This window comes from Phyllostomus discolor, chromosome 10, assembly GCF_004126475.2.
Source record: "Phyllostomus discolor isolate MPI-MPIP mPhyDis1 chromosome 10, mPhyDis1.pri.v3, whole genome shotgun sequence".
NCBI classification, from domain to species: Eukaryota; Metazoa; Chordata; class Mammalia; order Chiroptera; family Phyllostomidae; genus Phyllostomus; species Phyllostomus discolor.
Genome location: NC_040912.2, coordinates 84362092 through 84378119, shown reverse-complemented (window position 1 = coordinate 84378119; position 16028 = coordinate 84362092). Strand labels below are relative to the sequence as shown.

General features: G+C 58.1%; 1 protein-coding gene across 1 annotated transcript in view; it reads left to right on the top strand.

The window, feature by feature from the left end:
* The window catches only part of DENND2A (DENN domain containing 2A), an 88449-nt gene that overhangs the window by 57745 nt on the left and 14676 nt on the right, over positions 1–16028 (top strand). The window contains 5 exon segments of the mRNA XM_028525654.2: positions 2781–2890; positions 3898–3967; positions 5034–5111; positions 8654–8794; positions 10131–10279. Coding sequence (XP_028381455.2) covers positions 2781–2890; positions 3898–3967; positions 5034–5111; positions 8654–8794; positions 10131–10279 — 548 coding nt within the window.

The window sequence follows — 16028 nt, the reverse complement described above, 5'->3', positions numbered from 1 at the left end:
CCCTGACCTAGTTACCCACCTCCCTCAGCTGGAAACGCACCTGGCTGCCAGGTGTCCTCAGGTGTGTCTGCGATGTGACGGTGGTCATTCCACACATGGCCTTCGCATGCCAGGCCCTCTCGTGTCTTCTGCCTCTGCCCACCTGCCCCGTCAGAAGGACCCTTTCCTCTCCCGTTCTCCTTTTCGTTTCTAGGTCTGTCTCGTGAGTTTTATGCCCCACCCACAGGCGCGGTAGTCAAGGTGTGTCCTCCATATTTGCGTGTGAGGAGTCGTCGTTGTGTTCCATGAAACGCCTGACGTCGAGCAGTTCTCTCTGTGGCAGCCCACGGGGACTGGGCTTCTCCAGCCACCCGGGGCACTGGCCGTGTTCGTGAGAGGGGGCTGCACGCGCCGCTCCCTTTGTGTGTATAAGAACACATATGTGCACGTGTGGCTTGGTAATTCACATGTTGATGACAGTGTGTGTAGGCAGCACATGTGTGTTATCTGGGGCCGGCTGCTCCACACGGTAACTGGCCCGGAAGTCACCATTTACGTCACCAAGTCGCAGCTGGAAGGCACAGGAACCCCTCCCCCCGAGGACTGCCCTCCGGTTCTCTGGCGCCGTCCCCACTGTGGGAGATGCCACTGCTCCGTCCTTTTCCCTTCTCTGTAGTTGGGGGTCTTCCGCTCTGTGGCTATTAACTGCCCCTCTCTGCCGACAAGTACCAGCTGGATTTTGCTTCTCTGCAAGGTTATCCAAGTGCAGCCAAACATCACTGCTTTAGCAGCAGTCATTATCAGCTTAGTGAATGCAGCGGTCATTATTCAACCTAGTGAATTATCAACTTAAAGACTGTTCCAGGACCAGGTGGAATCTCCTGGGTCATGGATAGAAGAGGGAATGATTATATAGAAAAGAAACAGTGACAGTTGTTCTGAAAATGGAAAACTAAAGGACAGTTAATGACCGGCTTTAAGTCCGTGGTGTAGAAACTGTTTGGTTCATTGGCAGCTGCCTCAGCCATTAACAGCAGCAGCGGCGGCAGTCACGCTGATCCAGTCTGCAGGGAGTCATGCTAGAGGCGGGTCCAAAGCTGAAAGCCGTCAGCTCAGAACTCGGTTCCGTTGGGGGCTGTCGGCAGCGACCCCTCTCTGACCCTCGGCGGCCTCTGTGGAGCGGGCAGAAGGACTGCCGGCCTGCAGGCCTCAGCAACTGTCTGCAAGGCTGGTTGGAAGTGGAGGTCAGTGGGGACCTCGGGAAACCAAGTGAGAAATCCATGGGAATACTATAGAGAGAATTTAGATCGTAGATTACAACTTCCTAACTTCAGAGATTCAGACTGCACTCATTTCAAATACCTGGTATTTCAAACTACTGAAGGTAGCTTTAGCCTAATTTATTTTCTAACTGTTTACAAAGGAAATTTAATAAGGAGAAACCTATCGACAACAGCAAAATCGCAGAAGCCAACCACTCTTCCCGACGTTTTAAAAGCACCAGCTCAGCCCTGGCCAGTGCAGCTCGGCTGGTCGGAGCGTCGTCCTGTAACTGAAAGTTGAGGTTAGACCCCTGGTTGGGGTCACAGGCACATGCCACCCACGGTCCAGACACACGTGACCCCAGTCCAGACATGTGTGACCCCGGTTACGACACCCAGGACCCCAGTCTGGGTGCAATGGGAGGCGACCAGTCAGTGCTTCTCTCTGGCATCCATGTATCTCTCTCCTCCCTTCCTCTCTCTCTAAAAGCAATGAGAAAAATATATATCCTCGGGTGAGGTTACAAATAAATAAGTGTACCAGTTTACGAGCAAACTGGGCTAATCATAAGTCATTCTTATTTGTTTCCCAAAATTATTCCCAGAACAGCTTTTTAAAATCTTAGCACTAGAACACACAACATAAAACCTGCCCTTCCAGCATCTCCAGGCGTGCGGTTCGGCGGTGTCAGCCCGAGCCCGGGGCTGTGACGCAGGCCTCCCCCCCCCCCCCCCCCCGCCCCGGGCGGAACAGGGCGCTGCCCTGCGGGAGCACAGGTGCCTGTGCGCACACGACGCAAGCAAACGCGTGGCTCTGAGTACAGCCTCTTCGGTTGGACTTTGTTTTGTTTTTAGGTGAGATGGTACCCGTCTTTGCTGCCAGATAAATCAGAGTACGACAGGCAGATTAGAGGCTGAGACTGATTTTACTCCTTGCCCCCGTCCCATACCAGTTGCGTGACGGTGAATGGACAGTATCTCAGGGCTGCTTAACCCTGTGTCTCTAACAGGAGGGCAGCAGGCTGGAGGGTGTCTGGCTCCCTGCTGGTTCTGACACACACACATGCACGCACACGTGCCCTGAAGGGAGGGGAATTGCACGGCACCGTGTAATGTAACTGGCTGCGTTCACGAAGAAGCGCACAGCTGCTTTGCGGGAGGGCGGCTTTGTCCGGGCCCCGGGCTTTGAAGACGGGATTTGAGGCTCGGCCTCGCACATTCACGAGCCTCCTGTTTGGAGAGCGTTGCTGTGACGGTCTTTCCTTATCAGTTAAAACGGTTAGATTCCAGAATGCCAGGCATGGCAAACATTTCTCCGAAGCACACCTTTTTTCTTCTGACTTCCCCCAGAAGACTGTGGTTAGAACCGCCCGGGGGCGGGGGGGGGGGAGCCTCAGCAGACTGAGCCAGGAGGGGGTCCAGGTGGTGGTCACAATGGGGGTGGGCAGGGGAAGGTGGGGGATGGAGTCTCGCCCCACCTCTGCCTCCCTCTCCCATGCTGGGATTTATCCTCCAACCTTCTCGCCCTTCTCCCGGCAGCTGGAGAGGTCTTTCAAGTTCGTGAGAGAGGCTGAGGACCAGCTGAAGGCTATCCCCCAGTTCTGTTTCCCCGATGCCAAGGACTGGACTCCCGTCGAGCAGTTCGCCAGGTGTGTGCCGGCCTCTCCCCTGCGCACCCACAGAGACCAGGGCGAGGGCGAGAGACGGGGCGTAGATGGCAGACCCCGTAAGTCAGGCCTCCCCCCACGGGGTCCTGGGGGGCCTGGGCCTGGGCCTGGGCCTGGAGGTGTCCCTCCCCAGTGTTGTGCAAAGTTTCCCAAAGACGAGAGTGGCCTTGCGAAGTACGCAGATTCCCAGGCCCACCGCTCAGTCAGGGCCTTTGCTTGCTGCACACACCTTGTGAAGGGCAGTGAGCTCATTCTTAGTCGGGGAGAAGTTAGGGAGACCTTGCCCATTCCCCGTTCTTGTCCAGATCTGCCGAAACATTTCTTCGGTAGCCCATGCAGCTGTCACCTGGATTGCACTAAGTTCACATTTCTGCTTTAGCCCGCGTGGTTAGACATGGCATTTTTACTATCAGGTGTTCAGCAGTTGACCAAATTCAGTAGGGTGCGTGCCCTAAACGTGTGAGGGATGCCGTGTTCCTCAAAGTCGGCCCAGCGGTCTCTGAAGACAGCCCAGCCTCGGGGCGGCTCTGGACAGACAACCCCCTGGGGGTGCCGCACCCAGGCGTGGTTGGGGGAGGGGCACTGACCTGTCCCACTTGTCCACTGCCCCCCCCCCCCCCGCTGCGTGGCACCCCTCGGTCAGTGGATGCCACCCCACCTTCACGCTCACTGAGGGCAGTAGCCACAGTTGATGTGTATGCAAATGACTGTGTTTTGTCCTGGGAAGACTCAGGTGAAAGAATCGTATGAGAGCTCAGCGTGAAAAAGAAATCCCATTTCCTCTTAGGACACAGGAACAGCCTAGACCTCTCAGTCCCTGCCAGACACTCCAAAGCCAGAGGGAGCCAGAGTCCCCACCCAGAGACGGAGGGCAGGGCGGGGAGCAGCCCTCAGGGACAGCCAGCCTCCTCGGAATGTTGTGGTTGCTCACCGTGATGTGCCTTTGTTTTGCTTTGCTGTGTCACATGCTTCTGTTTTCCCCGTCACAGTGAAACGTTCTCATTTGTCCTCACGGGAGAAGACGGGGCCAGGCGGTTTGGCTACTGCCGGAGACTGCTGGTCAGTACGCGTGCTTCTCAGCCGGCCGTGCGGTGCCCGTGCGGGGTGCCTGGGTGGCAGGTTAACCAGGGTCCTTGGGACCACGCAGTGAGGGTGGGGTTCGCCTGGGTCGCACTGACAGACGGGAACGGCATCTCTGTGTCCTTGGGAAAGAAACTGCTCTCTCTAGCGTTTCCCCACCAGAGACCTTCTCTTAAACCAAAAGTCCCTCCTAAGCACGCGTGCTGAGCACACCTCGGCGCGGACATCCCTGACGGTGGCCGAGGGCAGGGGAAGGCTGGTTTTGCCGCTCACACGACTCAAACACTCCAGTGGCGGGTCTCCCTCGGAGCAGCCACCTTTGAGAGTTAGAACCCGGTCCCAGGCCCTGACCATGCCGCAACACTGGAAAGCGTGTCTTTTGAGGCCCGTCCTTTTGAAAATATTCAGTAATGACAAACGATTTTCTACTAAGTATGAGTTTGGTCTTAGAAGTGGGCTAATGTAATTTAGAGTTAAGAATAAAATATGGCACATAGTAGTTGTTCAATAAATATTTGTTGGATTAATTAGCGAATAAAAATGTGGATAATACTTGAGAAAGTTAAGTAGGATCATAATTTCTGTTGATAAAATTAATTTGAAGTATTGAAATTGATTTTCTTTTTGGTTTGAAAATTGGCTTATAAGTCAGTTTCCAGAAGGGACTTTCAGAAATGTCTGTCCTTGGGAATTAGTGGTATGATACGTATACAGTGCCAAGGTAACTCCTTAAAAAGGAGCCACAGTGACTTGGGTAAGCAAATTATGCCTTTTTACTTATGGCTGCCTAGGTCATATTGAGCACCCACTGTGTGTACAACACCCTTGATTTGGTTCCTTCCACAAGGTAAAAAGATACCTACTGTGTGACCAGAAGTGCTTCCCACCTGTAGAGTGGGGTATTGACGACTCCTTGCCCCACCGGGGTGTCCCACAGTGTGTGGTACAGGAAAACACCTGATGCACTGTAGGCTTTCAGAGACGCTTGGGTTCTTTCCCTGAGACCCGTGGCACTCAGGATTTCCCGTGTTTCTCTCCAAAACAGCCTGGAGGCAAAGGGAAGCGTCTCCCCGAAGTGTACTGCATCGTGAGCCGCCTGGGATGCTTCAGCCTCTTTTCAAAGGTGAGGGTTTGGGCCTCGGAGGCAGGAGGCAGGGCCCAGGAGGACTCGGGAAACTCCCCAGCTTCCGAGGAGTGTTTTATTCTCTGATTCTGCCCTGCCTTCCTTCCCACGTCCTCCTCCTCCTCCTCCCCTCGTGGCCTTCCCTGTTCTCTCAGCACGGGGACAGGAAGTAACAGATGAAGGAAACTGGGGAGGAGGGAGTCAAAGGAACCGTAGGTGAGGTTGGGAGAGGCAGAGGACTTCTAGGATATCCCAGAGGTTTTACTTTTCTTCTTCTAAGAAGAAAGTCTTTTGTCATGGTAGCTTTTGCTGGACAAAAAACCACTGAGATGGAGGGATGCGGGGGGTGGATGGATATGCATCTGTGTATGTGCGTGTTGTGTGTATCTGTGTTGCACGTGTGTGAGATTTATTACCGTAATAGTGCTCTACGTCTATTGAAATCTTCATATAATTTGGTCTTTGTGGGAAAACAAGCCGATCCATCAAGACACAGGAACTGCTGTATTGAGTTGGCCCATGCACCCCAGTGTTTTGGATTGTGTAGGAGGTCATTATTGTGCTACGTGACGCTGATCTCAAAAACGAGATACAGTCCAACATTTGTTTCCCATCCCACCCAGACACGAGTATCTGAAGCACGAACTTACTTAAAACCCTTCTCAGACATCTACTTCAGTCTGAGCTTTCCTTCGGGGGGTCGAAGCCCTGCATCCACTGCCCCAGATGCAAGGCAGCTCTTCCTCACAGCATTCCCAGACCCCCGCCCACCCCCACCGGCACTCAGAGGAAGCCTGAACTAGACTGGCACCGCACGACCTCCTGCCGGGCTGGAGCTTGTGCTTCTGGGCCAGCCTGTTTGAGATCGCTGGTAGTGTTGGTGGGATCTGGGGCGTGGTCCCGCCACCACTCCACTCCACTGGCGGCCGTCCTGCTGCTCTGAGGCCGGTCCCTGACGGGTTCCAGCACAGGTGTGCACTGCTGCTCACGCGAGAGCCTCACGTAGGCTGGGTCCAAGGTGGAGATAAGGCTACAGGTCACGGCCTTTGCTGCCGTGAGAATGCTCAGGGAGGCTGGAAGGAAACCAGCTCCTGTGGGTGGGCCCGGCTCCAGGGGCCGCCTGGGCACCCGCAGGGGCCTCAGCGCGACGTCCTGTGCGGGGCACGCGGAGCGGGTGGACGTGCCGGCCCTGGGATCTCTCTCAGCTTTGTGGCCGGGGGCATCACAAGCGTGTCCTGTCGGGACTTGCCAGAGACCACACAGCAGACACTCAGGACAGAACCAGAAACAGGGTTTTGGCAAACTGATTCCTAGAACTCAGGCGGCTTCCAGGTGAGAGGCAAGGATGACCGAAAGGGCAGACAGCCCCTGGGTGCATGCAGAAGGGAGTCGCATGCAGGAAGCACCCCTCTCAGTCTCGGAAGAAAGGTGCCCCATTCAATGTTGCCACAGGGACGCCGTGTGGCAAACCGCCGTGGCTGAGAGCAAGAGCCATCCATCCATTCTGCAGACGTGCCGGTCAGCTGGGGCGTGGCTCCTCTGACCTCCCCGGGCTCACTCGTGAGCGCGAGTAGCTGCAGGCTGAGGTCCGGGCTGGCTGCTCCCTGTGCAGGGCTGCACGTCCAGGTCTGGGCCACGCGTCTGTCCCCTGCTCCGTCAGCGGGCCGGCCCGGCGTGCCCCCCTCCTAGCTGCGACTGCGGGGTGGGGCACAGGAGGGCAGGCAGAAACACGAAGGCCAGCCCCTGCATCCCCCTGGCCCGTGCTCCTTGACATTTTTCATTATCATTCCCTACGCATCCTTTATTTAGATGTTCTTCCCCTGAATGGCTCCCCTCCCTATAAAATTCTTTCAAATTTGTGTCACATTATTTCCTTTCTATAATGCTAAGATGTAACATAAAACTTACACTCTGACCATTTCGAAGTGCACAGTTGAAGTACACTAAGTTTGTTCACCCTGTTCTGCAGTCACCACCCCCACCCGCCTCCAGAACGTGGTTGGTCCCCCCAGACTGACGCTCGGGGCCCACTGAACTCTCTCCATTCCTACCTGCCCCCACAGGCCCTGGCAGCTGCCACGCTGCTCTGTCCCTGGGCGTCTGACTACTCCAGCATCTGGTGTCAGTGGGATCTTACAGTCTCCATCCTTTCGTGACTGGCTTATTTCACTTAGCACGTGTCCTCAGCTTCATCCCTGTTAGACAGAACATGCGTGGAAATTCCTTAACTCGTTTTTTAAGATCTTACTTATCTATTTTTAGAGAGAGGGGAAGTGAAGGAGAAAGAGAGGGAGAGAAACATCACCTGGGGACCTGGCCCACAACCCAGCAGGTGCCCTGAGTGGGAATCAAACCATCGACCCTCTGGTTCGCAGGCCGGCACTCAGTCCACTGAGCCACAGCAGCCAGAGCAAAAGTCTTAACTGTTTAAGTCTGATAATACTCCACAGTATGTGTGCACCGCACTTTGTTTATCCGCTTATCAGCTGGCGGACATTTGGGTGGTCTCCACCCTTGAGCTGCCACAAACTATGCTGCCGTGACCGAGAGCGGACACGCGTGTTTGAGTCTCAGCTTTCAGCTCTTCTGGGTTCACACCCAGAGGTGGAATCGCTGCATTGTATGATAATTCTGTGTTTAATGTTTTAAGGAACTGCCACACTATGTTTCCTATTTTAATAATAAATTTTATTTAACCCAGCATTTCGAAAACAGTATCATTTTATCCTGTAATCAATATGAAAAGTCATCGATATTTTACATTCTTAATTTTGTGTTCTGAAATCCGCTGAGTATTTTATACTTGGAACACATCTCAAATCAGAGTAGCCATATTTCAAGGATTCGATAGGTACGTGTAATATTATCATAAACGGCATTTTTCTTTTTTATTTCCAGTTTTATTAAGGCATAGTTGAAGTGATGTCTTTTAATTTTGTTGAATTTATTGGGGTGACATTGGTTAATAGAATTATGCAGGTTTCAGGTGTGCGATTCTATAACACGTCACCTGTATGTTGTGCTGTGTGTTCACCACCCCAGGTTGGGTCTCCCCCCATCACCTTTATCCCCCTTCACCCTCTGCTTCCGCCCTCTGACCCCCCGTAAATGGCACTTTCATTTAAGCTCTTTGATTTACAACTAGATTGTGGAGCATCTTGCATTGGGTTTTTTGGTAACAGTTTTATTGTACTATAACTGATTATATTACATAATTTACCGATTTAAAACATACAGTTCCGTGGCTTTTAGCATATTCGTATGTTGCTCCTGCCGAGCATGCCCGGTAACTCACACGGCCAAACCCAGAGTCAGGGGAGGCGAGGAACGACACTTCGCCCCTTTAGTGGGAGGGCCGCACAGCCCCATGGCAGAGGGAGCCGCCACAGAGGGGAGGGAGTAGGGGTAGGAACACAGGGCGAGGAGGGCGTGGGCGTCCCCGCAATCCCCCAGCCCCCAGGGCGGGCCCCCTGCACCAGGAGCAGAGCCCCGGCGTGGTGCCCTGACTGCAGGGCAGCTGAGCTGCTCTTCTGCCCTCGCAGATCTTGGACGAGGTGGAGAAGCGCCGACGCATCTCCCCCGCGCTGGTGCAGCCCCTCATGAGGAGCGTCATGGAGGCCCCGTTCCCAGCTCTGGGCAAAACAATCGTCGTCAAGAACTTCCTGCCCGGAACAGGAACGGAGGTGAGCGGTCAGGTTCCGTCCCTGTCCTGGGGCAGACGGCCAGGGCCCAGCAGTCTGAGGGGCCGGCTTCGGGTGGACGGTCACCTCCGGTGGTGCCCTCTTGCTCTGCAGCTGTCATAAACCCCCCACCCCCGAAGCCCAGTGCCTCCAGCCCAGGGCTCCGGCCCCGAGAGCAGCCCCCAGATCAATGCCTCGGCCACACGCGTGTTTCTTCGAGTGATGTTGGCCCCGAAGGTCAGGGACCTGCACTTGAGCGTCCTTGGCTTCTCACGGCAGCCCACTGCATTCATGAATCGTGCACGAACCTACTTAGTTTTAGGTCTGCATCACCTCTGTCATTGTATCACGTGAAGCAGATTATTTTCAGGGGAAGCGCGCTCAGGCATTTGGTATTCACCCTGGGCTTCGAAGTGTGCCCCTGTCCCCGGTGGGGCTGACGCTTGGTGCCGGAGCTCGTCCGCATTCTCCCTGTTCCGCGTGTGTGGCTCTGGGGACCTCGGAAGGCACATCCCTCGCAGACTTGGGTCTCTAGCTCCAAAGGCCCTGGAAAAGCAGGTCGCCTGCGGAGACGGGGACGGGTGAGGCTAGGCCTGAGGCACTCTGGAACAACCCAGGCTCCCAGCACAGGGAGGAGCCCCCTCCCCGAGGCTGGACAGCCACGCCCACAGAGGCAGCTCGGCCACAGGGCCTTAGCACTAGTGGGCCCGCCGCGCCGCGGCACTTGTGCTGAGAGGGAAAGGTGGCTGCTCACAGGGGGAAACCGTGCATGTGAGGACTGACCGCAGGTGAGTTCAGGGCCACCACGGTGAGTGCAGAATGAAAAGACACACAGTCTCAGCTTCCAGGCGGGAAGACACCACCTGGCGGGGGCTGGGGGTGGGCGGTCTGTCCGGAGAGGTCTCCTGGAGGAGGCGAGTCTGCGGAGTGCTGCTGCGGTCTGCAGGGGCTCCTGCCTGGGATCCGCTCTGGCAGGGCCCCTTCCCGCCGGGACAGGCGCTGGCTGTGGGGTGCTGAGGGACAGCGCCTCATCCCCAGTCGTGGGATTCTGTGGGGGCACAGACACGTCGTTGCCAGGAGAGCCTCCCACCGTCCGGGGCCGAGGGCCACGGCTGCCACCGCCCCCTCCCACCTCCTCCCACGCTGTGCCCAGTCTCACTGTTGGGCGCGAGGCCCGTGCTCCCCTCCAGATGGCCTCCCCGGTCTCCCTGGTTCTCTCTCTCCCCGGTCCCTCCCCTTTGCCCCTGCCAGTGGGCGCCCCTGCAGAGGATGACCGGACCGGTGCGGGAGAGGCCTGGCTGAGCGGGCGGGGCCCTCACCGCAGCTCCCTTCCCGGCAGGCGATCGAGCTGTGCCGCCCGCTGGACTCGCGGCTCGAGCACGTGGACTTCGAGTGCCTCTTCTCTTCTCTCAGCGTCCGCCACCTGCTCTGCGTGTTTGCCTCCCTGCTCCTGGAGAGGAGGGTCATCTTCATCGCGGACAAGCTCAGGTACCTACCGCGGCGACAGCTGCTAGTGCGCGTGGCTGACGGGCCGTGTTGGGCCGTCGGAGGTCGGGAGGCAGCCAACGGCTTGGGGTGCAGAGGAAGCTCCTCGGGGGCGACGGGGGAGTCACTGGGCGGCGGAGACTGCGGGTTCCGAAGCGCCCGGGTGCCGTGAGCCGAAGCAGGCCTGCACTGCTCCGCCACACCTGCCCGGTGTCGGCCTGCTCTGGTATCTGGTGTGTGGTGTCTTCATCCCCCTGCTCTGTGCTGGGCACCCACTGTGTTCTGGGAGCAGGGGGGAAAGACCTTCAGGGAGCTCTTGGTACACTGGGAGACCACCCAGAGCTGTGCAGCCCGGCGCACGAGCGGTAGTGGTGCGTCGTGCTGGAGACTGAGGAGGGCACTCGCTCCCAGAGCAGCCGCCTTCCTCCTGAGCTTGAGACAGTCGGCCTGAAGGAGCTGCCCCTCCAGGGCGCGGACGTGGGAGGCTGAGCAGAGAGGAGAGCGGGTGGGAAGGGAGCCGCCGGCAGAGGTGGCGGCGGGGTTTGTGGAAGGGCCGAGGGCCGCGCTGGAGAGCACAGGTGCATCCCGAAGCGTCCCCGCCGTCCGTGTTCAGATCGGTCCCAGAACCTCACGGACTCGCTGCCCAGTAGGACCCCCCAGGCCCTAACCGCACACTTGGGGGTTGGCCCGGGCCCAGGCCCAAACCAGGGAAAGTCCAGGAGATGCAGGCAGGGATCTGGGCTAGTCCTGAGCTTCTGAGAAGACTGAATCCCCGGCATGTGCATCACCCTGAGCCGGAGCCTCTGTGCCTTGGGGCCGAGGCACGGAAGCGTGAGTGGTGGCTGCAGCTGCAGAAGGGCCGAGACGCGGGGCCCAGCCCGGGAAGGGCCAGCCGAGCAGACGTGGGTGGGGCCCGCTGAGAAGTCCATCTGGAGAGCAGCTCCTCTGCCAGAAACACAAAAATCGAGGAACCGTGGTTTAGAGAGGAAATATGCCTCTCAACTCTGGAAAACACAAGGGAGGAAGAAGAAGGAGAGGGAAGGAACGGGAAGGACCAAGCATGTGAATGTGGAGCACACGGGGGGGGGGGGGAGGGGGGAACAGGGGTAGGAGACAGACTCCAGCCCCCGCCCCCAGCCATCTGGTCACCTTGCCTCTCCACAGCCCTCTCCCCTCACGTCCCCCCGCTGGCTCTCGACACGTCCAGTGTGGTGGTTACTGTGCTCCCAGCTCTCTTGTCAGTCAGCTATGGGGCGGGGGGGCGGGGCAGGCAGCCCCTTCTCGGAGGCTGCAGCTGGTGCTGGGTGCTGGGCAGCTCTCCAAGCGGGGGGCCCTGGGGAACTCAGACCAGGGAGTTCTCAAGGTGGGAGCCCGGAAGCCACGGATGAGCAGTAACCCTTCAGTGACCGGGGTCGGGTTTCGCCAGCACCCAGCCCTGTCTGTGTTCTCCGGCAGCCCCCCATCTTCCGGCTTGATTTTGGGGAGGGGAAGGGGCGATCTCAGTAAGGCCTAGGCAAGCAGGGGAGGCCTAGGGAGTAAACCTGTGGCCACCAGGGGCCGAGATGGGGGCAGGCTACTGGGTTAAAGAGGTTAGGCTCCAGGAGGGGTGGGCCTGAGAAGGCGTCTGAGGAGAAGAGCTGGCTGGAGAGAAGCCGCCCAGGCGGGGACCACGAGGCCTGGCCCCAGCAGGCTTCCTCTAGAGAGGAGGAGAGCAGGGAGGGAGGGATCCTGGTCAGAGACAAATGCATCCCCGGCGGGCATCGGAGGGGAGGTGTCGGGGCACCAGGACACCTGGAAGTGCTTAGGACAAAGACGGGTGGGAGGGGGCTTGGCCACCTCCACCCTGTCCCTGGGCAGACCTCTGGGTGGCTGTCATGCTGGACCCTGGAGTGGCCCAGCCCCCAGGGCTGCTGTACTGAGGGACGACAGAAGCTGGAGGGACCCTGTCGCTGTGACCGGCTCCTGCCGGGCTCTGGGGCAGCTCCGTGGAGGGACAGTCGTCACCCTGTGCTCTGACCGGAGGGACTTTGGAGTTTCTCTCCTCACCCACCTGCATGGTGCCCGGACCCTCCCATCAGAGATGTACCCTTTCCAGACACGAGGCGGTGAAGTTCCGGCTGCAGCCACGGGTGAGCGCCGAGCAGTAGCGCCCCCGCGGTGTTCGTTCTTGCGGCAGCTGCCAGAGGTGGGCCGCCAGGGTGTTTGTAGGGGAGGAGGAGGCAGCCGGAGTGCGGGTTATGCTGGTGTTTGTTGCGTGTGCACATGTACCTGCGTTACATCTTTAGACCCTTCACGCTCTCAGGCGTGCATGCTCATCTCTTGTCACCCAGGGGCCTCCTTCCTGCAGTAGGGAAGGGACCCCAAGCACCCTCGGTTCTGAAACACCGGCTGGTGTGTGCCCAGGCCCCTCAGAGCTCAGACTGGCTAGGGCCCCAGTGTCTCGTCGTCCCCAGAGGCAGCCCGTGCTTGTCCTGGGACAGGTGGCTCAGTGTTCCCTCTCCTGCCCAGTAAATTATCTCCCCCCCAACACCGGTTCCAAGCAGACCTGCAGAGGCGGGAAGGTACACAGGCAAAGCCCCACCGAGCCCTGAGCCCAGAGGAGGAGAAAACACAGCAGGAGGGGCCTGAGGGGCGGGACCAGGCACAGGGACCGCTGGCAGGTGGCTGAGCTCTCACAACTCGGCCGACAGGCAGGCTCTACTGTAGGAAGCTCGGAAGCTCAGAAGCACGGAGGTTAAGTTGCTTTGCCAGAGGAAGTGGTTAGTGGGGGAGCTGGGGTGGAGAAGAGGAGGAACTGGGTGGGGTCAAGGGCTGTCTGCCTGCAGAAATACACGCATGAAGCATCATGCAAATATTAAAATGCTTTTAATATGCCATGCTTTTTTAAAAAGCACCACGAGGATCTCCTTAGTGCTTGGCAGTTGGGCCAGATTTGTATCCTAAGAAAGCCAAGACACCGTGCTTTTCTCCCCAGGGCCCCAGCGAGACAGGTGGGTCTTGGCGACCCCCAAAGTGCCTCCCAGCTCTGAAACTCTCCAACTCCGTGGGCCTTGCTCTGGGCCTTCCAGGGCTAAGCTCCTTAGCGCCTGTCCTCCCAGACGCCCCGGCCCACAGCCTGTTGAGTGCCCTGCCCCTGCTGTCTGACCCAGGACTCGCCCCCCAAGATTCCCATGCTTCCCAGCCTGTCCCAGGGGACGGCCGTCTCACCCGCCCAGCTGTGAAACGGGAACGTGGGCCTCACAGCCCCTGTGGGGCCCCTCGGCGCGAATGCCATGTGATTCTGAGCAGCAGGAAGGGCGTTAGACAAAAGACCCTCCGAGCTCACTTTCCCGGGCTGAATTGGGTGCACTGGGAGCCATCTGGGACCTGCCTGGAGTGGCTCAGTGGGTTGGAACATTGTCCTGTGAATGGGTCGTGCGTTCGATTCCTGGTCAGGGCACATAATTGTGTTTCGGGTTTGGTCCCCAGCTGGGGCAGGTACAAGAGGCAACCGACCGATCCATGTTTCTCTCCCTCTCTCCTTCCCTTCTTCCCTCTCTGAAATCAATAAGCACGTCCACCGGTGAGGATTTTAAAGAAAGTCGCCTGGACAGCATGTCCCTGCACTGCCGCCTGCCAGGCAGTGCGTCTGGTCTCGGGCGCCCCCGAGCTGGGGGGCGCGGAGGACACAGCGTGCACCCTCCACGCCCTCCTCCCCGTGTCTGTCGTGGACCCTCTCTCCCGGGGTCCCCAGACACACGTGGCCTCCCCAGGGCTCTCCCCGGGCTGTGCTCAGGAGTCGGGCGCCTTCTCCACCCCCTCCTGCAGCTTTCACCTCGTGCTTCCAGGGCCTTGGCCAGCCTTCTTTTTGGGGTCTCTGCGACCCTCCATCGTGCCCCGCCCCGACAGGTGAAGCAGCCAGCCTGGGGAGTCTGGCCCACCTGTAAGACAGCGGCTTAGCTAATGATTTAGAAAGAGCAAGAGGCTCCACCGAAGAGCACTGTGCGTCTGAGGTTCCAGAGCAGGCCAGCCAGAACCCACCTCCCTCGGCCAGCCCGCTCCACCTAACAGTGCTCCTCCCAGAGGGCTCGGCCAGCACCGGCTGCCTCCGGCCCATGGGAAGATAGCTGTGGGAAGCCACGGGTTCTCTGGCCAGGCCGTGATGAACGGCTTGGGAGGCAGCGGCTGGCCGCCAGTTGCCTGACCAAAAAGTGGATGAAGAAAGCCTCCCGCCTGAGCCGGAGCTGGTGCTGTGGACCCTGTCACCCTGGCCGGGTCCCCACCCGTGGCACCTGCACCGACCTCTGGCCCCTGCAGCCAGCAGGGGAAGCACAGCACCTCCTTCTTCTGATGTCAATACCACAGAGCGGTGCAAGAGAGCAGGGCACGCCAGGCGCGCGGGGAGTGGCCCAGGGACACCCCAGGGTGGACGTCGGCCTGCTTCAGGCCTACAGTCGCTGCCACCAGCACCCTCCCCACCACACAGTTCATTCACTCGTTGCTGTCGGTGGGTCTGCCCCCCGTAAAGAGGAAACAGCGGCGGGTGTGGCAGATGCTGCAGGAGTTGCAGAAGGGTTGTGAGTGGAGCCAGAACTCCGTCAGACCTAGCCCAGCATCTCTGCTCCGTCTCAGCTTTAGGGTGGACGCTGAGTGTCTCTTACGCTCTGTCAAGCCAAAGTCTGACAGATGGAAACGAAGGCATGTGGTGGTGGTGGTGGTGGTGGCTGGTTCTGTCGTCATGACAACCCAAATAGACATTTCCCCTGTGCCCCTTTCTTCATTTCCCTGATGACAAACATTTTGTTTTTTAATGTATTTCCGTTCCCAGAGTTCTGGTTACATCTGTAGACAAGGCTGAAGAATAAAGTCATAGCTGCACGTGAACACATTTGTGCAAAAGTTTTAGGTGGGACAGAGGTTTTTGGTTTGTTGCTTTAAAAAAAAAATCAAGGGAAAGTTCATTTAGAAAGTCACATGGAGGTAGGAGAAGTGAGCCAGCCGGGCCGCGTGGGCTCGGGAGAGGAGTTACACAGGCCGAGGGAGGGCCCTTGCAGCACAGGAGAGGCTTGGAGGGTAAAGGTGACAGCCGGGGCGGAGGGGGGGGGGGGAGGACAGGGGGTGGGAGGGAAAGGCCTGCTCCAGAGACAGAGTGGTGACCGAGTCTTGAGTATTCAGGAAATTTACTTTCTGTCCTGTTGTAGTTAACGCTAGACGCTGAGGGACAGGCTGCTAGCTAGTGACGAGTCCTCGTCACTAGCCTGTGTCTTGGCCCGTGGCAGGGGTTTGAACCCTGGCTTTAACGCGTGGGTCACCACACACACGAGTGCGTGCGTAGCTGGGCACCCTTGTCCTCGCGGTTCACTTCTGATCAGTGTCTGTCAGCTGCAGTGGGTCCGTGTCCCGTCCAGAGTCCACGGTACCCCGCAGTGCTCGCCGGCTCCGAAGAGGGCTGGGGTGGCGGCACACCCTCCCCGGGCAGGTGCTTCTCCCGAGGCCGACCTGAGAGTGGGAGCAGCTGCCATCTTGGTGGCCCGGTGCCCAGAATACCACCTCGGGGGTCCTCAGAGGCTGACAGGGCTGCATACAGGGGTGGGCAAAAGTAGGTTTACAGCAGCGAGGCTGCAAAACAGTTCAAGCTGTTGCAGTAACAACCTCCGCGCTTTTTTCCACACGAGCAACTGTCGGCCTACTTTTGTCCACCCCGTGCATTCGGTTCGGCAAAGCCCTACAAAAAATGCAATTTTGATAACACAATAGCATCAGCCTGGTTACA